General features: G+C 36.7%; 1 protein-coding gene across 1 annotated transcript in view; it reads right to left on the bottom strand.

Moving 5' to 3' along the window:
- Window positions 1–22,036: 22,036 nt before the first annotated feature.
- The window catches only part of NAF1 (nuclear assembly factor 1 ribonucleoprotein), a 46,085-nt gene continuing 44,790 nt past the window's right edge, over window positions 22,037–23,331 (bottom strand). The window contains exon 8 of the mRNA XM_033133418.1: window positions 22,037–22,934. Within this exon, the coding sequence (XP_032989309.1) occupies window positions 22,459–22,934 (476 nt within the window). The 3' untranslated portion in view covers window positions 22,037–22,458. The remainder of the gene's footprint in view (window positions 22,935–23,331) is intronic.

Below are 23,331 nucleotides of genomic sequence, written 5' to 3'. Positions count from 1 at the left end.
ATGAAAATGCCGATAGTGTGGTCTTTCTGACCTTAGTAATGATCGTGTACGTCTTGTGAAGATTTAGTATAAATGACTAAGAAAGCTATTATTTGTGCATAAGAGAAATCCAACTCAATTATAGCCAGAATTCAATAATTGGTTCAGTGCCTTTTCATACATTAGGGCATTTTAAGTCTGAGAAATGAAAGAACGAAAGAAAATTGGCACTCGAAATTTTAATTATTAGGTGCAATACAAATCTTTCTTCATCCTTGATTTTATCAAAAGTTATATTCTCATGGGCTACACCAAGACTTCGGCAGACCCCTCCTTTATAATCACTAGTTTATGGAGTCCCTATCGTGGTTCCCACTTGTGCGGTTACATTCCTTAACAATCTTAAGAGGCTCTGGACTGAGGCAGGGCCTGATGCAAATCCCAGCTCTGCAATTTGCTGTCTTGGTAAATCAATCACTGTGAGGGGCAGTTTACACCATGGTATAATTCAGAAAATGATAGCTCTTATATAATCGCATGGTTATAAGCATTAAGTGAGACAACATCTATAAAATTGGGACTTAACGTGGTGCTTGGAATATAATTTTAAATGCTTAATAAATGTTACCTATAATTAGATCATAAAGTGACAACTGGAGGAAAACAAGGAAAATACTCAAAAGCTGAAACGTATACTTTTGAACCTATTATCTATGATTCTTTAAAAAAAAAAGTTAGCTCCTTAATATTTGACCAATTAATGTGACTATTCTCTCTTGTACTATATTTAGACTTTACAAGATTGTCTTTTATAATTGCTACAATTTTCTGTTGGAAATGACAATTTCTTAAGACAATAAACATGCTGGACAGCATTTTCATCTTATTAGAAGCAAAATTCCATCCCTACAAAATAAAATACCTACTTAATTCTTTCCAAGAGTTAAGTAAAATAAAATACACTTGCTTTTAGAGATAAGTGATGGCAAGGGTGTAAAGGAAATGCTTATTCACTGTTGGTGGGAATGTAAATTTGTGTAACCAAGATGGGAAATAGTATGGTTTCCTCAAAAAATTACAAAATAGAACTACCTTATGACCCAGCAATCCCACTTCTGGGTATATAAAGAATTGAAATCAGGATCTCGTAGAGATATCTACACTCCCTTGTTCATTGCTTCATTACTCAAAATAGCCAAGCTATGAAAACGCCCTAAGTGTCCATCAATGGATAAATGGATAAAGATGTGGTGAATATAGCTGGCCCTTGAACAACGTGGGGGTTAGGAGCACCTACTGTGAAAATCTGAGAATGACTACAGTTAGACCTCAGTATACACAGATTCCAACCAGGGAGTTGACCCTTGAACAACACTGGTTTGAACTGTACGGGTCAGTTGAACTGTATAAGTGGACCCATGAAGTTCAAAGCCATGTTGTTCCTGGGCCAACTTTATATATAATAGAATACTGTTCGGCTATGAGAAAGAAGGAAATCCTGTTATGTGAGCCAACTCATAGAATCTTGAGGACATTACGCTAAGTGAAGGAAGTCAGAGAAAAACAAGTAATGTATGATACCACTCACCTGTGGAATCTAAAAAAGCTGAACTCAGAGAAACAGACAGTAGTAAAGTGGTGGTTCCGGGGTGGGGGGGATGAAGGAGGTGGTAGAGGAAATGGGGAGCTATTGGTTAAAAGGTACAAACGTCCAATTATAACATTAACAAGTTCTAGGGAGCTAATCAACAGCATGGTGATTATGTCTAATAATACTGTATTACATACTTGAATTTTGCTAAGAGATTAAATCATAAATGTTCTTACCACAAAAGAGAAATGGCAATCATGTCAGAATGAAGGTATTAGCTAATGATATGGTGGTAATCATTTTGCAATACATAAATGTATCGACTCCACATGTTGTACACCTTAAACTTACACAATGCTAATGTCAATTATATCTCAACAAAGCTGGAAATAAATAAAAACTAAAAATGTACTTGTGTTTGACCAAGCAAGTATATTTTTATAAATAAAATACATGTGCACGCCTGGTTTGCATTTATCTTAAATCCTCTAGTAGATGTAGAAACCATGCATATTTTCCAATGTTCAATAGTTGGCTGCTAGGTTTAGTCTCTGAATGCACCTTTGATTCTGTTCCTGTTGAGAATTAAGCTTCAGTTAAGTAACAATTGTGAATAAGAAAAATTAAAACTTGCCCATTATACCTTGAAATGTTTATTTGTTAACGGTTTGTCCTAAATTTCATTCAAACATAATGTCAATAATAATATTCTCTCGTATCAAGCTTCACCATTTCGAGGACTTCAGGTTTTTACTTAGGAAATGCACAATTAATCATGCACTTTCATTAACTGTGCGTGTGGGAAGCCTCTCTGTTTGGACTGTGAAGAAGGGCGCTGCTATGGGCAGCTGTCCTAGTAGGAGACATGGTATGAACCTGGGAGCCTAAATCGATAGAATGAGGAGAAATCACCACGCGCTGCCAGTGTTCTGCTTATACCATTTCAAACTAAGTAGCTTGTGCGAATTAAAGTTAAATATGCAAATATCCTCAGACTCTAATGCACTGGTCAATATGGCAGGCACTAGCCCCAAGCAGCTATAGAAATTTAAATTGAAATTAATTGAAATTAAAGAAAGTTTCAATGCCATTCCTCAGTCCCATTAGTCACACTTCAGTATCCCCATCTAGCTAGTGTCTACCATATTAGGAAGTGTCAATAAAGATTATTTCCATCAGCAGAAAATACTGTTGGGCAGCACTAGTCCAGAGTTTCCATTTTTTATAATAATGAAAATGGAGGCAGATAAGAATTACTGTAAAAGCATGAAGCGTAAATACTCATTTTTTCCTCCTTTTCATCCCTTGTGTTTTTTTCTTTTTTCTTCGGCCTAGTTGTTCCTCAGCTCAATAGTATCAACCAGTGCATAAGATTTCAGTTTCAAAATGGAAAATTTTATTTTAATTAAAAATTAATTTAGAAAAACAACTTGAAGTAAATTTTAAGTTTCCTGAAAAATTTAGAGAACACGATACAAAAGGATATTTTCCACACTCCATGTGAGATGAATATTTATATGTAACTCCAAAATAAAGACTTATTCATCAGTAAATTAGGCAAAATTAGTAGACAAAGTTTATTTTGATTTTCAGTACATGTTAAAGAGAATTCTGCATCCTTCTCCCCTATTTTCAAAGAAAGGCACACTTCAGAATTATTTCTCTACACCTACCTTTCTTAGCAAAAGTAGCTAATCCTGATACTCTTTCGGCATTTTGCTAATAGTAGGGACAACTGAACCCCCAAAACAGAACCCTCTGCTTCCACTTCTAAGGACCAGTCTGTGCTCAGGTACAGCATGTTCCTTTGCCCGCTCCTACGCTGAGAGTCCAGGGACACTGCACTCTCCCAATGCCATCTTCTCCCCAGGACAAGGCTTTTTTTTCTCGTTCTCTTTTCAACTTTAGACCATCTTGCAGGAGTGAACTGACTTCAATTCAGCAAAGAGTGATCTCACTTCAGTCCCAGACCTAGGAACATTCTACAAATAAGCTTTTATCTGAAGGCCCTGCATTGGTTCAACTATTTTAAAAATTGGTTCCCATAGGGCTATTAGTTCTCTACTATTTGTTCCATTAGCCAGAACCTGGGAGAGGATAAAAGCCTAAAGTAAACTAAAAGCACAATATACAATAGTGTAACTTTACCATTTTTTTTCACTATTGCCCCCCACCCCAAGGAGCTTTTTTAGATACTTTTATCCTAATCTCCCAGCGTGAAACTTGAATACCTCAGATATACTGTATATGTAATAACTGTATGGGTGTCTATGCTTTGTACATAAAGAGTAAGAATTTTTCACTTTCTAAGAATCCTGTTTTATCTCCTCGGACACAATATTGCCCCCTTTGATAATGCCTGATAAGTAGGAATTGAAATACCAGAAATAGATACTATTTTCAAGGTCCTTTACCTGCTGCACTGCATTGTCATGTACATGTCAAAGCTTATAGCTTGCTTGAGTGTGATTAGGATTTTTTTTCCTCCTGCATACATCGTAATTTGCATACATTAATAATTTAGTAAGAAAATATCCTCTTTGGGCTTTCTGGGAAATCACAGTATCTGAAGTCACTGAACCTTGACCTTGGAGATCTTATATTATCGTACTCCATCATTTTCAATATAACTGTTACAGGCAGGGGAGGATTGTGAAAGAATAAGAGACAAAGACATAGGAGGAGTGGAGGAAAGGGATGAAGATCCTAGATAATAGCATACGGCACATTTTTTTGTTTTTATTTTCCAATAGCCATTCATCCAAGCCCATTGGTCAATAGCTTGCCCGTGTCTCTTTTTTTGAAACCTCTGAACATAACAGATTAGCACTTGAAGAGCATCTCTTATTTCCCACTCTCAATTATTAAAATGCCTCACCACTTCCTAAGAAAATAATATTCAAATGTTGAGCACTGAGTTCAATATGAGAACATCTGTCATTCTTTAAGGTAATAATTGCTAAAGATTTACACTAACCTATATTCCATTTAGTCAAACGTTCCCCCTGCATATTATTTGTTAAGTCAACAAATCTTTACAACTAAGACAATAAATAAGGCTTTTTACTGATATTTTCCTTCATTATTCTTCACAGGGAAATAAAAAGAATATGGGGATTTAAATGTATAATGAAATATTGTTCTTAAGATATATTCAAAGTAACAAGCAAAAATACACTCTTTGATTTATTCTATCATCCATCCATTCATTCATTCACCCAATAAATATTTACTGTGGGTGCTATGTAACAGAGGAAAACACATTTATCCTAAAGAAGCTGGTACTGAGACATAATTTTTGTTCATCTGAGGAGTCCCTCCCTTTTCAGGTTAGATTCTCAAAAGAAAAGGACTTACTGTCTTTTTATTTTGGTTATAGTTCTTTAATGAAACTAAGCTCAGGAAGACATAGGTTCCCATTCCCTCTTTTCTCTCCCCAATCTTTCTATAAATTGCCAATAAATTATTTAGAACTCTCCATCTGTACTTATCCAGGATATTCCTGTTTGGAGCAGAAATAGGCTTTCATTAAGACTTCTCCAACCATACAAGGTTTTGATGCTTCCGTTCCACCTTCTTTTTGTCCAAATAGAAACTTAATCTTGCAAGGGCTGAGAGACTACAACTAGAGAAAATTACATCTTTCATATACAATTCAATACTTCTTTCTTCTCCCTCCATTACCTCTGACCTTTATATTTTCTATCACAATATAAAATTCATAATTTCTACCATAAGTAATCTCAAAATGAAATGCTTAAAAGCTGATACTATCTAGCTAGACTATACTGAAATGTTGGCCTACAATTGTTACTCTTTGAGGAAGGAAGAACGAGTTCCAAGTATTCACTCTGAATTCATTAAAACTTTTATTTTCACCTTCAATTTGTCTAGGAAGAAAAAAAAATCGTCTTATAGTGAGGCTAATATTTGTTCAAAGTATTTTTCTATGAGTTAGTGAATTAAAAAGTAACATTTAAGGGCATATAGAAAGAACACAGGTAGGAACAAAAGGACACTGACATACCCTGCCTCACAGAGACAGAAAAACATGCCAGAACTTGCTCTATGAGATCTGCTATCAGGAAGGACAGAGCTCCTCCATAGGGAGCTAAAACCTGACTTGAGTTTACATAGAAAGGTGTTTCTCAGGATCACCTCACCCTCTTGTATATGTGGAGAGGTTACTGCCCTCATTAGTGAGTGTGAGAGTTGTTGCATCCAGTGCAACACGGGCAGCGAGGGTGCGAGAAGGGGCGGCTTGGGTTAAGTTTTTAAGAAAGAAACAAACAGAGACTTAATAAGTTAAATCTCTCCGAAGGCCAGGGGTCTCTCAGTCTCAGAGGACTGGAGCCCCTAATCAGACCGACTGGAGGTTTTCATTGATAGGTATACAAGAAAGTAACATTGTTTCTTACACGGTCTGTGAGACTCATACATCATAGCAGAAAAATGTTTACTCCAATCACCCTTTGTCTGTAAACAGCCGAAGCACAAGGTCCCATGATGTCTTAATTACGGTATGTACCCTCTCAGGGTCAAGTCTCTCATATTGTAACAGTTCTGTTGAGACAAGTGGAGAGAACTGATCTTTATTGTCCTCACGACTTCTCTCACAAACAGGTGCAAGGGAAAAGCCAGAGCCAGCAATGGCTTTTCCTAGGCAGGGGGAAGGGGAGGCAAGGCCCCTTCCCATATTTTTCTTCATTGGGGGTCCCCACTCGGTTCCACCTGGCTTAGGTTGTATCTCCCGTGAGATATCTTACCCATTTTTGGCTGCAAACCATCTTTTGGGGACCAGACAGAGAGACATAAGGTGTAAACACAAGGATGGAACAGAGTCCCAGAAAGGCACAGTCTCACAGACTCTTCTTTCCTTAAGGAATGACACGGGGGACAGTTGGCTAGGCTGTTGTATGACTACAGAGAGTGGCCAAGTATGAATGGCCAGTGATGGATATCTGATCTTCTGATCTGATCTGAAATTAAAATATAATTTACCACGAACTGTGCTTTTAAAATCCAGAGATGGAATCTTTATTTTTCGTTTCTCATTTTGTCTTTTTTCACTGCAAATGATTATGTGAGGTGGGATCCTGCCTATTGAGTATGCAGATCTAGAGATCATTAAATAAGAAAGAAGACAGCTTTTCATTATTTATTTAGTCAGAACATATAGTCCATGAAATCTGGGCATTGCAGACAGGGTTTCCATGGAAACGATTCTATACCAAAGAATGCCTGACTAGGCTGGCAGATTTGCTGTTACCATCACCAGCCAAGGTAATGTTTGCAAATCCCACCATCTTAACTTTAAAAGTAATTTTCATGGTAAATGGATTGTGTCTATCTTCTCACTGCCCTGGAAATCTTAGGTCAAACAAAAGTGATGCATATGTGTTTCAGTGCATTTCCAGAGATTTTAAAATGATTTTTAGTTTTCATTTTGGTTTTTCTATTTTGGTTTTCATCAAGTTAAACTCTAGTATGGATTTTTTTTGAACCCACAATTGATGAGCTCCTGCCACTTTATAATTTGTGGTGGTCCCAGGAATCAGGAATAACAGTCTCTAGGGATTTATTTTTATTTAGAAAATACATTAAAGGCTTACAACTAATAGAGCTATCTAAGTTTGTTTTTCCCTTCTACAATAACTAGAAATTGTTTCTTTTCATATAAGTTAAAACCCGGAAATTACTTTTCAAAGGATCTTGAGGAAACTCCTTATCTAAGTGTATCCTATAAAAAATTTCTTTTTTATACATTTCTAGATGTGACTGGCTATTGCATACCTACACTTTATTGTTTCTTATTCAAAGTGACAAATATTGAATATATTCTTCTAGCTATAAAGCTCAAAAACTGATTTCATGTTAAATAAATTGATGAATATCAGAGTCAAGGGAGGAAAGAATAACTATCAGCTGAGAGGGGAAAGCAAAATGGTAAATTTCTTTGTTAATTGTCAACCCATTTAAAATACTCAAATTCTGAGAGCTAGCTATCCCTAGAAAAATGAAAAGTAGTTTAGTTCTCTCCTTTAACCACCACTATTCCCTCCACCTCTCTGAGCATAAACTAAAATACACAATTCTTGTTAGTTAGTTAGTTAGTTAGTTAGTTAGGTAGTTAGTTTTGAAATCAGATGTCTGAGGCTTGAGCAACTGGAAGGACAGAGTTGGCATCAACCGAAAGAACAGAAACTTACAGTGGAGTAAGCTTGAAGTGAAAGTTTGGGACATGTGAGGATATTTATTAGTCATCTAAGTAAAGGTAGTCTGTGGATTTCTGAGTCTGAACAAAGTCTGGAAGAGATGAGTAAACTTAGAAAACAGAAATGCACCAAGCGCACAGCCTGGTGGGCCTCCTCCAGTAAGAGTCAATGAAAGAGAATCAACCAGAAAAGGAGACTGAGAAGCAGAGCCACCTCCCTGCACAACTCCAGGAGACACCATGTGTATTTGGGTCTGGGTAAATGGCATGGCTTAGAATTGTGCAATCAGTAGCCCATCTGAGAAAGTGTGATCAGTGAGGGAGAATAAACAAGAGAGCTTGACATCCTAGAAGCCAAGTGGGATAAAGGATGAGAAACCAGAAAATTACCAACCATGAAAAGAAGCTAAGTGTGATGAAGGCTGAGATCAGACAATCATCGTGTGCACTGTAGAGGTCCTTGATAACTGACAAGAGCAGTTTTCACTGATCAGTGGGGACCAAAGCCTGATTCGAATAAACTAAAGAGAAATGGGAGAAGAAGAAGTGGAGACTGGGTCTATAGATCATTTTAAAGTCATTTATTATTGTTGTTTTAAAGAAAGGAGAGAAATATGGCAGTAGTGGGTCAAGTGGTCCAAAAGAATTATTATTATTAATATTAATTAATTAATATTAGTAATAATAATAATAAGGCTGGGAGAGGTAATAGCAATTTTTCCAGTAAGGAAAGATTGGTGATGCAAGAGGGAAGAGGAGGAAAGTGCTAGAGTGATATCTTTGAATAAGCAAATACGGTACACAAGTAAAGTGATAGGCCTTAAATCAAAGCATTAGCTAAAGAAGACAGTCATAGGATATTAGGACAAAAGCAGGTTGGTAGATGGACATGGAGCTGGGAGTCTGAATGCTTTCTGAGGTGTCACAGATTAGGTTCTCTGGAGGCAAAACTGAAATGGACTTTGGAATGCTGAATATTTATGAGGGATCAACACCTATGGAGGAGAGGGAGGAAACGGGATTCCACGGAAGAAAAATTCAAACTACAGTGAATGCATGACGAAGCCTTAACCAACCCCAAAGAGAGCTCTGGATTTCTCCCTCAGTGCCTTTCTGCCACCACCACTCACATCCCTCATAAACAGACACTGGATTTGGGCGTCCTCTGGAAGGGTGCGTACTCTTGGGTTCTTGCTAGGTAAGGTGGACTTGGAAGGAGCTGATTGCAGGAGGATATCTGCTGACCGCTCTCCCAGCAGCTGGCGTGATGGCTCTTTCCTTAAATGGGGATGGGGTGATACATCTCTATGTTCTCCAAATAGAATCGTTTCCATTTTCTCTGTACAAAGGGGCGAGCAAAACTGATACTTGGGATTGAGGAAGGATAGTGAAATTGGGGGGTGGGGAAGTGGAGGCCTGGAAGACAGAGGAGAGGTGTGAAACTATCACGGAGGTGAGTGACCAGTGAATGGACTAGGGAAATACACTGCACTTCCCGGCAGTTTTAAAGGGTCCATGTTAGGTTTAGTAGTTATGAATTTCAAGTGATATTAGCACGGTGGTTTGGTTTTCTCCATTCACATTCACCTCCACATGTGTTGAGTGCAGGGACGGAGTGAGAGAGGGGAAAATGAATTGAGAAATCAAACAGTTAATAGGGGGGCAGATCGAGGAACTTGCAGGCCATTTAAGAACCTTTTTGCTCTGAATGAGACGGGAAACCATTTCAGGATTGTTTGTTTTAGTCCTTTTGATTTTGAAAAATAATACACATATAAGAAAATGCGTAGAACATGAATGCACAGCTCAATAAATTATCACAAAGGGATCACCCATATAAATCAATCCAGGTTAAGAAACAGCATGGAAAGCTCGCCTCCTTGCCCTCTGCCACTTGATATGACCTTCTCACTGTTAATAGTCTTTGCTGACATTTATGATCATTCCTTTCTTGCTTGCGTTTTAGTTTTGCCATCAAAGCTTGTATCCCTAAAAATTAAAGATTAGGTTAGTTTTCACTTTTCTTTATCTTTCCATAATTGGAATATATATATTGTGTCTGGCACTTTTGCTCTACATTCTGTTTTTGAGATTCATTCATGTTGCATTTGTAAGTTCAGCTAACCACAAGATCAGACTTGGGTTTGGTTTGCAGAATTTTTAACCCTGCAACGACAGGAGATAATTTTGTGAAGGGAGTTGTTTTTGTGTGTGTTTCTTTCTGGATAATACAGAAGTTATCTGAGTCCTTACCCAGGTCGGGAGATTGGAATTTAAAGCCCTGAACTCATCTTTCTCCAAACTCTCTAGTACACTTAAAAGTCATTATTGACCCAATGTTAAGTCCTTAGTCTTTATTCCCACGATAACGTTTTATGGCGGGAACTATGTGATCACTTACAATTTTGTCTTCTGCAGAGACTAGCTGTTTAGTTATTGCGTGTCATGAACTACTTGTGTTTAATTTACCAGGACAATGGAATCAATGATAATTTTAAATCTATTCAGATAGAAAAACAACTTCAGATTCCTATCTGTAAAATTCTATTGCTTGTATTCGAATGTACTCCCATTTATCAAAAACTCGACCAGTCCATGTTCAGTCAGGAAAACAGAACCATTACAATTATTATATGAATAAGAAGTTTGCTATCGGAATTAGGACATAGAAAAATGGGGGAGGAGTTGGAAAAGGGAAGACAGGAAGAGGAGAGGTGAGAAATCACAGCAAGTCACTAACATGACAGTGGGTGGGTAGGTAGGAACGCGCAGGAAAATCCAAGTCGTGCATGCCTGGTCACAAAAGTGGAAGCACAGACAGAGGATTTGTGGAGAGGCCTGTGAAAGTCACCACCTCTGAGGAAACTGCAATAACACACTTGGTGTTCGGCAGGACCGGGAGCTGGACAGAGCTGGAAGCTGGAGCCTCCCTCTGTGGCTCTCACTGTCTGAGACCAGGAGCGTCCAGCAGTATCGACTTTTCTCTCACTTCCACTTGTACAATCTTATGATCATGGGTGTCCCCCTTGATCAATTCTAATCCAGAATCATACAGAACAAGCGATCCTGCAAAATACATTCCCAGGCTTAGATAGGAATGGTAGTGAAAGCTGACACATTCAGCATATTTTGTTCATGTGAGGAACGATACTGATTTTCACGTATTAAACAAACCACCTTGATATCCTGGAATAAACCCTACTTGGCAGTGTTATAATATCCATTTCCTTGTTTTCATTTTTCAAATATTTGCTGAATTCATGTTGCTAATTCACTTTATACATAGTATATTTGCATCTTTTATAGAATATACATATGAGATCTGCCTGTAATATTCCTCTTTTGTCATGTCCCTGTCAGATTTTGGCATCGTTTATGTTGGCCTCATAAAATTAGGTCGCATTGCTTATTTTTCTATTTCCTGGTAAAATTTACGTAATTTTACATTTTTTTCCCCAAAATATTTAGAATTCCTTAGTAAAGCGATCTGGGCCTTAAGTGTTCTCTGTAGATTCTTTTTTTTTTTTAAAGTATGGATTCTACTTAAGTAGCTAAAAAGCTCTGATATTTTATTTTTTCTGTGTCCATTTTTGTGTTTATTTTTCTAGAAATGTGTCTATTTCATCTACTTTTAAAAAATTTATTGGCATAAAATTGTTCATTATATCCTTTTGTTTCCCTAATATTGGCATTACGTTTATTTTACCTACATGAATATAATGTTGAAGCAGATTTCTTTATAATATCATCAAGTTAGAAAAGTAGAATCACTAGGATCAAAGGCTAGTAAAAGACTCTTAACATTTTACTAAATAACTTTCTATTATGTTTGCTATTATCCATGGTATAAAAAAAATGGATGTTTTTTGTAGCCTTGGCCATGCTTAATAATCACATTCCTTTTAATCCATTTTTTGCCAATTTGATAAACTGAAAATAGTATTCTTCTACTTAATTTTATTTGCATTTCTTTAAATTTATTTAAAAGTTGAGCATTCTTTTTCCAAATTTTTATTCGTCACACATATTTCTTTGTGAATTGACAGACCATATCCTATGAGTTGCATTTTGATTTAAAAGACTAAACAGGCAAACTCTACAAAAAGGAAAAAAAAGTCAAACGCCTTCAATATGACTAGTGATGAAAGAGTGTTGCTAACAGGATGAGACTGTTTATTTAAAATAGTACAAGTTGTACATTGTTTATATGCATGTGCGCAACAAAATTTTGCAGCTAGCTATTTTACATAATTCTTCTCTGTCTACTTTATTTGTGGAGATCTATTTTTATGCATAATTTTCAAGGTAAAACAAAAGCCTACATGCAAATGTTTGCCAAATTATCATGTAAATTAACACCGTCATTATGATACCAAATTGCCCCTTGAAACAAAATTGCTTCTTCTATAATAAACAAACTAATAAAGATGCAGCAGGGGCATTACACAGATCTTAGATCTAAGTTGTTGCTAAAAATATTCAAAATAAATTCCTAAAACTGACAAAATACAGCAACAGATAGACCATCAGTTTTTGATGGATATTAAAAGTGAATGTTTATAACCCAAAAAGTGTATATTAGTTTTAAAAACAATCTATAATTTCTTACTAATTACTCGACACTGATTTTTAAAACAACTGATTTACGACTAATTTAGAAAGCAATCCACATTTTCCATGGAATTCTTTAATAGGTACAGGAATGCTGTAAAGTATTAACCCATGGAGTAAAATGAAACTCTTGGAAATATTGTAGCTTAATTATGTAACTGCTATAACCAATATTCTTATTATGGAAGTAAAAATTCCAAGTGGATAAATAGAAAATAGATATCATTGAATTAACCTTGAATTATTTTCGTGTGTGTGTGTGTGTGTTATGTGTGTTGTTACATCAAGTGCTGGTACATTTCTAGCAAAATTTCTTATCACTAATGTCTCCTTAACTGTAAATGAAATAGTTTTATTTTCTTAGTTTTTGTTCTAATATTAGTTTTTCTAGTCCTCTAATTCCAACTTTTGAAAATCTTGCAGTTTATTTATCGTTGCCCTCAGTGAGGCAGCCTGGAATGGTTGTTCCAAGCTCACATCCTAGAAACAGATGACTATATTCAACATGACTTCATCATTCCTAGCTCTTAGAAATTAGGCCTTAATTGCTACAAGGCTTCATTATCCTCCTTTATAAAATTATAACAATAGTATTTCCTACTTCACAAAACTGTTCAAGATTAAAAGATATAAACCACACAAAATATATCCTTTTTCAGGGGCTGATACCTTACCTAGTTACTCAGACACTAAACCTGAGTCCTTCCAGATGCCTTTCCTTCTCTACCCTACTCAATAACATGGCAAGTGCTGTCAATTCACGTTCCTGAAATTTCTGCAATCCAAAACCATTTCAACCACTAGTAAATCTTCATCATTACTCTCCTGTGCTGTTTTCATCAATAATTTCCTAATTTGCCTCCTTCCATTTTCTCCCTCCAACTCATTCTCCCAGATAGTGATGTTTCCAAAATATGAAACTAACGGTATCACTAACCCGGTGTGAAGGCATGGAATGAGGTTTCCCCATGTAAGCCCCCAATGCTACCTGTCATTTGGCCTTCAGTTCCTTTCTAGCTTCTGGGATCAGTTTCCTCTATTCTACCCACACCCTCTACAGTCATAGCGACCTGCCCATTGGGTTCTCAACATGCCGAGCTGTTTTACAGTTCCACAGCTTTTCTCAGGCTTACCCCTTATTTTCAAAGAACCAGCACCAGAATCATGTCCTCTGTGAATGCTTCCCTATCTTCTTCCTCCTTCCATGTCTACCTATAGTAGAACTGACCTCCCTCACCTCCACGTTTCCACTACACTCTGTGCAGACATGTACTTGTATGCGAGCACTTGGTGCCCTTGTGTGAGTATTTTCTACTATTGCACTCTAAGGGTTGTATCTTCAGCATCAAATGCATAATCAATAAAAAGCATAAAATATGTTTTTATTGAATAAATGAGTAGATGAAAGTTCAACGGCTCTCTAACCTGAATTTCACTAGGGTGGTTAATCAAAAAAAACATTAACAGCAAATGATATGTATTTCCCTGTCAGTTGCTACAAAAGATTTACAGAGTTGTGCTTTTATTATTTTTTCATATTTACAAATAAAACTAGTGCATGACCTCAAGTGGCTTCCTCACCCCAAAGCTATTTTACAAAACAGAGAGAAAACCTGGAGGGGAAAGTAAGTATCTCCTAGAATACTAAGTGTTCTCTTTTTATTCTTTAGTTTTAAATTCCCTGGAAACCTTATTTTATATATATATATATATAGATATATATATATCTCTATATATATATAGATATATATATATAGATATATATATCATACATTATTCTTTGCTATTGATAAGGTAAGTTCTCTGAAAGGTATCTTTATGGATACAGTAGAATGGATACCAGCTTTTTTGATGACCAATACAAAGAACAACCCAAAAAACCCTGTAGTAGGCGTTATCATTCTTAATAAATAACAGCCATATTTTGCTATCTAAAGTCTAAATTTTTAAGCAAATTTTATTATCTTGAGAAAAAAGATTACTAATTTTGATGTTCCAAAATCTTCTAATTTCCACATTAGCATTGATGGGGGTATTCTGAAAATCAGTTCCAAAAAAATGTGAACCTATTTTCTGTTAATCTCTCTGACCCATTTCTGGGGCACAACTGACCTGGAAACGTGTGCCAAAATTGATTGAAACCTCATAACAATTAAGGACTAATTTTTTAGAGTAGGAATGATGAAGTTGATACCCTGAGAAATACTGTCAAGTTATTAAGTATAAAGAATTATCCCCAATGTTTGTGGCATTCAATTCAACAGAAATCAGCACATAAAGACCACTATATTCTAGACATACAAAGAATCCCATAGGTTAGGAATCGCTATGAAACATCTCGAAACAAGTTTTCAATTACCGTCTCTTGAATGTCTTTTGTGTGCTAGCAGTAAGAACAGATGTGATCCAACAGTGCTGGTCCTCAAGAAGATTACAGTCTAACAGGGAAAATCCATACAATCAGTTACAGTAAAACATCATGAGTATTATGACAATGTAAGTGGAGCACTCTGTGAGAACTAAAATCTATTCTTATATTTCATGTTGCATTCACAGAAATAAAACTTTTTAAATGAGTATTTTGTAAGGGGTAACGCTGCTTCCCCACCCTGAAAGAGTCTATAAGTGCCCATCCAGTTCAGAGGGCTATATGTAAAAGTATCTAGACGTAGTCTTTCACTAAAAATTTATGAAAACTAAAAAAGTATTAACTAGCATGATTTAATCAATTTTATAAGAGCAATCTACTTTGCCTTTCTGTAACAAACATAAACCATGCAACTGTAAGAGATAGTTATATACCATTTTCCACATCCTCCACCCTAGGAAATGCAGAGATGTTTAAGCTGATTATACCTAAAAAAAGAGTCTCATTCTGGCCACGTCTCTATTTCTCCTCCCAGAAACCTCCCTGGATCATTTTGTGTTCCATTTGAGTCCTTCCCTTTTCCGATGTTCTTGTATGTGGGCATTTTTAGTATTTAGAGAATGTCCTTAGACTTTGTGAACTTACTCAAATCTGACCCTTCACTACAATATGCCTGGAATGAGCTCTGTAAGGCAGAGACAAACACCTACAGTTGTTAAGCTGACAACAGTGTCCTGTTCTTCTAGTTTGAGAATGAATTCCTGTTTATAGTCTAAATTACAAAGAAATTCCCCATTGGGCAGAAATATACACATTAGATATTTTTCTAGATGTGTAAGACCATGAAATATTTCCTCTATTCCTGGCTAAAATCATTTGGAAGTTTTTCCTGTGTAGCCATTTGAAACCCAACATTCTTTAGGATAATGTTTCTCTAAATTGAAGTCCACAGATATATTCTTACAGGTATAAAAATGGTGTAAGACGTGGAAAAGAATTCTCATAGAATGAAATTTTGTTTCTTAACTCAATGTTTCCCAAACTGTTGTCTGAGGATAAGTTCCCGGGTGTCCATAACAAAAAAAAAATTTAAAGGATTAGTGTATTACCAAATTTGAGAAACATTTACTGTTATACCTGCTCCCGAGAGACTCTCTATCCAACCCATCTCTTTCCCTCTCTTCAAATATTACTTTTAAAAAAAGAGGAAAGCCATGGATCCCATCTTCTAAAAAAATGTACATCTCACAGGTTTTTAATGAGTTCTGTAACAGCAGGGAACAAAAAAACCCACGTTAAGAACCACAGAATCTACACTACAGCACAGTGGTTTCCTAACCTAATACAACACATTTGAATAATGCTTCCAGGTCCCCGGGGTCTTCTAACAGATTGTCTTCTTAGCAAGACTAGAGATATCTCTCAGAGACGTATACTACCATGAATTTCTGCCAGCTATCATCTATGACAGTAGTTCCCCAAATTTGTTCTTGAGAGTAATGGTATAGTGCGATGTTCTAGGGAAAAAAATAAACATGGGAATATAGTCTATAGTCCTTGATAGTAGATTGAACCATAGGAAATTGCCATTTGGTAGGAAATTTCATACGGTTCAAACTAACAATATTTGAATGTATCAATAAAGTTAATGCCTACAGTTATTTCCTTCTGCCCTTAATCATTTCTCTGCCTATAATCTTGCTAAACAGAATTCATTTGAACTCACACTGTTATCAATAAATATACTAGCAATTATACTTCGTCAAAAACCAAACTAATGTTAAAGAAAATTAATCATTTGCTTTGAATCATTCAGCCAGCTGCTAAGACAGTTTGAGTAACTAAGCCTGGCAGTCTTAAATCGTATCTAAGATGACAGCTGCATGACATGCAGTCCAACAGACATTTGCAAGAGTGGTGGGATAGAAGAGTGAGTAAGTTTTCCCAGCACTAGTAAGTCACAGAAGCACACGATGAAAGGCTTAAAGAGCTGCAAGAACAGGTTTTGCACACGGCAGTAGTACTGATACTGAGAACCTTTCATTAGTTCATCTCTACCATCCAATATAGACCACCATTGTCTATGTATCACATTTTAATAGGAATGCCATGCTAACAGATTTTCCTCCTTTGTATTTGTTGTATGTTATTATTTGGGTCACATCTCTTGTTAGAAACAACGTTCAGCCCATCTAACCTCAATATGAATAAAAAGCTCTTACCACATAAGGTCAGTTTGTTCTGTTTGGGGTTTGGTGCAATGCAACCAACTTCAAAATAAGCTAATGTAATATTTATGCCCATTTCATGAACCTTATAAGTAGAAATGAAAGGCACTAACCAACTAAAACGTGCAAAACAATCAGGCAAAACAAACTAGTCTTCAAATAGCTACATGTATATGTACACATTTTAAGTGCATACGTGTGTGTATGTGTGTGTGTGTGTGTATATATATATAACATATAAAATGTACATATACTTTCTTATTGAATGTGCAGAAAATTTTCATTTTTTTTTCACTAGCTGTTTTCATTATTTTACCATTTGATACACAAATTTGTACCTCGTTTCCAAGACACTAAGTAATTGCACATGTCTAATCCATCAGTGATAACAATTTAGGTACAGAGTACACAGAGTCAAAAATGAGATGTAATTTCATTGCTGCTAGCAGGTCAAAACAAGTACTTTGGTCTGATAGATGGTATTAAGAAGATATTTCTCAACTTTAATTTCAAGCACACTATAATAATTGTTTCCTTGGTTTCTGGAACATAATCACTACATAAAGCTAGAATCAGACCAGGTCACAGAACAAGTAAAGAGAGGCTTTTAGAATTATTGGCAATTTATCTGCAGAAAAGAAAACAAATGTGTGGAATTTTTATTTTTACCCTAAATGCATTATATCATAATTAATGTAGAATGCATTAAATCATAGCGTAGCTGCAACGTTAGTTGACAATGAATTCTCATAAATATTTTTTAAAATTTTCTAACTTGTATTCTACTAAAAGTATCTATGTTTAAATTATACCTCAGAGTGTATTCATATCACCGTTGGTATCAAATATGCAATGTTAGAACAAAGATTTCATGGAATGCATATTTTGTGAACATACAAATTCACTCTATATAATGTTAATTTAGTTTTCTTTTTTAAAAAAGAATCTAGTATTTAACAACATACTAATTTATTTTCTCTAGCACTTATTTATAGGAGTACACCACTCTTTCAAAAAATTCCACATATCCTGAGCATGTGAAGACACTGTCCTAAGTAAAATATTTTCTCAAGCCGACCTCAGGTACCTTACCCAAACCGACTGGGAAAGGGCGACAAGTAGACACGTGAGGATTTCTCTTCCTCTGCTTAAATTCCCTGACTTGTGTCTTCTGAAGACGACGAGAGATTGCCTCTTTCTGAAACAGAAAATAACTCAATAATGGGATGCCATGTAAAAGAACTAGCAGAAAGCATTGAAACCAGTTAATCATATTGTCTTAAAAATGTTGATGTAAATTTATAAAACTGAAGGCCAACAGCAACATTATTGTTGAAATATGCTTAAATGACACATTATGTCTGAGATTCTATCCACCCCCAAATCATTATGATTGTTATCTTAAGAAACCTCGTCCTTAAAAAATACAGTTAATGGGGGCAGCCAGTTGGGTCAGTTGGTTGGAGCGCAGGCTCTTGGCAACAGGATTGCTGGTTCGATTCCCACTTGGGCCGGTGGGCTGCGTCCTCCACAACTAGATGGAAGACAACAAGCTGCCACTGAGCTACCCCAAAGGGGTGGCCAGATAGCTCAGTTGGTTGGAACGTGAGCTCTTGACAACAGGGTTGCCGGTTCGATTCGCACATAGAATGGTGAGCTGTGCCCCCTGCAACTAAGATTGAAAACGGCAACTGGACTTAGAGCTGGGCTTCACCCTTCACGAGATTGAAGGACAGTGACTTGATTTGGAGCTGATAGGCCCTGAAGGAACACACTGTTCCCCAATAGTCCCCAATAAAAAATTTAAAAAATGCACTAAAGTTTTTAGCACCTGAAGATTTAAAATACTCTAATTAGTTTAAAATTATGCTAGACCAGAACTCCGAGTCTACTCATTTGTTATCCATCAAACGTCCTGAATTTTTTAAATGTCCTTAGTGTTCACCAACTCTATGCAACCAACAAAAAAAGTGCCATAAAAGCAGTATGGTAGAGGTGGGGAGTAACAAATCAGAATGTGTGTGGGAAGAGATAAAGCATTCTGTACTCCTCTTTGCCCCCAAGTAAGGGAGACCTCTACATACAGGCCCCCTGCCATCTCCCGGGTGTCCAGTTAGTCTTGATAATTAATAATGAAGCTACTCAGGGGATGGATACATTTTGGTATCTACCTTTGTGGTTTAACTACATTCCTTTTATGGGAAGTTCTTTGGTCAATTTTGAAATTGCACGTTCTAGTCCAGGTTTCCACTAGACAGTTTTAATCCAGTTCTTTCAATATCTATTTCTAACAAGTGGACAAGTCATCCAGATATCATGGACCTCACTATCTTTTCTGTAAAAAAAAGGAAGAGGAGACAGTGTTATTCATCTCACCAAAACACACATACGAGGTCTGACAATTAAGTTCATAAACTTGTTTTCAACAATGTTGCCAACTTTTTTTGATACCAGAGGGATTATTCATTATGAAATTATACCAACTGTTAAAGCGCAGTGCTCATAACACCCAGGTCACTGGTTCGATTCCCATATGGGCCAGTGAGCTGCGCCCCCACCCCCCCCACAACTAGTTTGAAAACAACCACTTGACTTAGAAATGATGGGTCCTGGAAAAACACACTATTCCCCAATAGAAAATGTGTTAAAAAAAATAAATTATACTAACTGGACAGTTAACCAAGCTGACTATTTGGAAGTGCTGAAAAGACTGCATGAAAGAGTGGTGAACTTTTCACCAATTCATGGCTCTTACATCACTACAATGCACCAGCTCACATGACACTGTCTGTGAGGGAGTTTTTAGTCAGTAAACAAATAATTGTATTGGAACACCCTCCCTACTCACCTGACCTGGCCCCCATGACTTCTTTATTTACCCAAAGATAAAGGAAATATTGAAAGGAAGACATTTTGATGACATTCAGGACATCAATGGTAATACGACGACGGCTCTGAGGCCATTCCAGAAAGAGAGTTCCAAAATTGCTTTGAAGGGTGAAGCAGGCACTGGTGTTGGTGCATCGCTTCCCAAGGGGAGCACTTCGCAGGTGACCATAACGATATTCGGCAATGAGGTATGGAGCACTTTTTCTAGGATGAGTTCACGAATTTAATTGTCTGACTTCGTAGTAGCTTAGGTGATAATTTTAATTTTACGCATTTACAACTGCAGATGTGCGAAGGCATTCTCCATATTCAATCACGTGTCAATCTACTGTATCGTAGGAAAAGGCTAAAATAAAGAAGTCTCTGAGGTGAGAAACTTGTGTAAAACACTATTTATCTTTATACCACCTAGCAGTTTAAAGATCTAGGGCTACAGAATTTTAAAAGCACTGAGATTAGGATAGGGATGGTGAAAATTGTATTTCTCTTCCAAACGAAAGAGACAACAGGTCCTCCTTTTAAACTCCAAAGACAGATGGAGTTGACGAAATACAGCTCTGAGGACCCGACGAGATGCTACAGATACAGTTAAAGTGGCCATGGTTTTCTTTCTCGTCTCCCAGTCAACCCCAGCTCGTCACCACTACTCCAAAGAGTACTCCCTGCAGTTCCAGGATGAATGGCCAAGACGTTAGTCATATACCTACCCTGCAATCTATCTATACAAAGAATAAATCACACAGGGGTCAGCGGTTACCTGTTAATAATAGTTTCGTAGGTCTCAGATCAGATCTACCGGATTTGATTCTGGAATAAAGTCCAAGAATGTGCATTTTTAATAAGCTATCCTTAGGTGATAGTTATAGGTGATTTCCAGGAACCTGAAGTTTCAAAAACCCTGAAATAAGTATGAGGAGCAAGGCAAATTGAATTAAAGTGTTTAAGGTAGCTACTTAACTGAGAGCAGATATCAAATGGTATCACTCAGCTCTGTGTTTCTTCAGGTACTAATGCTTGACAAGTTACAGAGATTCAAAGAATTTTTAAATGCCATGGTGATTATAACTTGTTGATTTATAATACTATTAATAAATGATAACACCTTACTCTTTGCATTCTTGTAGAAAACTTTTTTTAGTCCTTCTAGATATAATCTCATTTAATTCGGACGATATTTTATCAACCAGAAAAAGACTGTGCCATATATGAAGGTAACTCCTAAAGAGAAGCTGCAAAAAGATTTCAAGAAAGAATAATAAAAGTACAACACATGCTAAAGTCAGCGTATACCAAAACAAGAGTTTCTCAACATGTGCCCAGGAACCCTGCAGATTCCTCAGTCCGTGCAGAGGTGACGAGGGGCCTGGGTGCAACCAGAGCCCAAGGGCTTGTGGTGAGTGGTCCCCAGAACACCCTGAGGTGCATACAAGCATTATTTTCTAAGAGTGTCAAGGAACGAAAGATTGGGAAGCACCAATTTAGCAGAAAGTGCTGATCAGAGACTAAAGAAAAAAACAGGCTTAACTCCTTGCCATCCTTCCGAGTGACCTTAGTTAAGTCACTTAACTCTTTGGAACCCTTAGTTAAGCTCTTCCTTATTTATTAAATGAGGACTAGTTGAGACTACTTTTAAGGCCTTCCCTATTTCTAAAATTTCGTAATTTCCCTTACATTTGTATCATGATGTAAAATAATACTGGTCATTTAATTAACAACTCCGAATTCAGTTGGTCCCTCATTAAATATTTATCAAGCACCTAATCTGTGTCAGGCATGTGAGAATCTGGGAGACACATAGTCTCCTAGTGTGCGGTCAAATACATTTTATTGTGAATAAATAACATTTTATTGTGAATAATCGTGTGTCCCTTTAAGTAATTAAATACTGAATAGTGACCAAATAATGGAAATCTATATATATAATGAAAAGCTTGTCTATGCATAATGAATAAATATTAACTTTAATCATAGTCATAGTTTCTACCAATACGTAAAGCTTTCCATTCCTTCTCTGTATCCTTTACTTGTTCTAAAAAAAAAAAAAAAAAAAAAAAAAAATCACACCATTTAAATTTACTGGTAAGTTGCACTTATAATCAAAATCAACTTCCAAAATATGTTTATAAAAATAGTTTATTTTAAAGATTCTCCATAGAACTCCAACATCTTATTTTCAGATATACTAAGAAGATAATCAGTACGTTCAGTATATTTTGATCCATGATGAAAGTTGTTCCAGATCTATTAATAAATCTAAATATATTGTTTAATTGGACAAGGATGGGGAAAACATAGATTTAAAGTTTTAACTAAATATTGCATAATTAGATTCTCTCTAAATTTAAACTGATACAATTTCATATGGATACAATTTCATAAAGGTTACTAATATATATCAACTTACAACAAAAGGAAGAACTTAGTATTTTACAGTGTTTTAAAAATCTAGCTCCATAATCATTTTCTTTAAAAAAACAAACAAACAAAAAACCTTCCCATATTTAAAAAAGAAAACAAAAAACAAATTTTCCCATATAACATAAAAAGTCCACATTTCTCTGGAAACACATACATTCACCTAATAGTACGATCCAAAATGAGAAGAATTACTATCTCCAGAAGAGGAGGGCGGAGGCAAGGGAGGTGGGGGCGGAGGTGGGGGTATGGGGTATGGAATGGGAAGGAACGGGGGAGGAGCCATGTTAGGCACAGCCCAACCCATGTTTACAGAGGCAGGTGGTGGAGGTGGTGGTGGTGGCGGCGGTGGGAGTGGAGGAGGGAGTGAAAAATGATGCATGTCAAACCCTGGAGGAGGAAAGGGGTACCGTGGCATCAGGAGACTCTCTTGTCTCTGAGGTGGAAATCCTGGAGTCTCCAGAGATGCCGTGTGCTCCGGGTTATAAAACTGTGGAGGCGGGGGCCTGCCATGGGCAGGTCGGGGATGTCTACCCCGGGAAAATCCTCGTGTAGATTCTCTGTTGCGATACCCTTTTGCATGCTCTGAAGCACAGCTATGAGCATTCCAATTCTGATGTACTTCTGCAAAATCTTCACCTTTGAGTGGGGTAAAAAAAAGCATAAAAACAAAATTAAAAATTAATACATCAAAACATACTGTTTAGAATTTCAATAACGCCTTTTCTTTAACTTCCAGTATATCGTATGGTAGTTAAAAAGCATAAGGGTTAAAATGATCAATTTTAAAGAATCCAAAAGGCCAGAGTATCAGGAAAGGAAAGCCCAGCACGACAGAAACCTTTTAGACAACAACCACTCAACGCCAGCTGTACACCACAGAGAAACCTGGACACCACCCCCACCCACACTCGCAAAGGCTGAATGAGGGTCTAGACTTCCACCCCTGACAGGTGGTGATGCGATGTCTCTATCCTCAGACCAGGGTTGTGTCAGAGCAGGTTGAACAGGGAGCTAGTCACCAGGCCTCCCCGCA

Source organism: Rhinolophus ferrumequinum, chromosome 18, assembly GCF_004115265.2.
Source record: "Rhinolophus ferrumequinum isolate MPI-CBG mRhiFer1 chromosome 18, mRhiFer1_v1.p, whole genome shotgun sequence".
Classification (NCBI taxonomy): Eukaryota; Metazoa; Chordata; class Mammalia; order Chiroptera; family Rhinolophidae; genus Rhinolophus; species Rhinolophus ferrumequinum.
The sequence above is the reverse complement of the archived record's forward strand: the minus strand, read 5'-3'. Positions and strand labels throughout refer to the sequence as shown.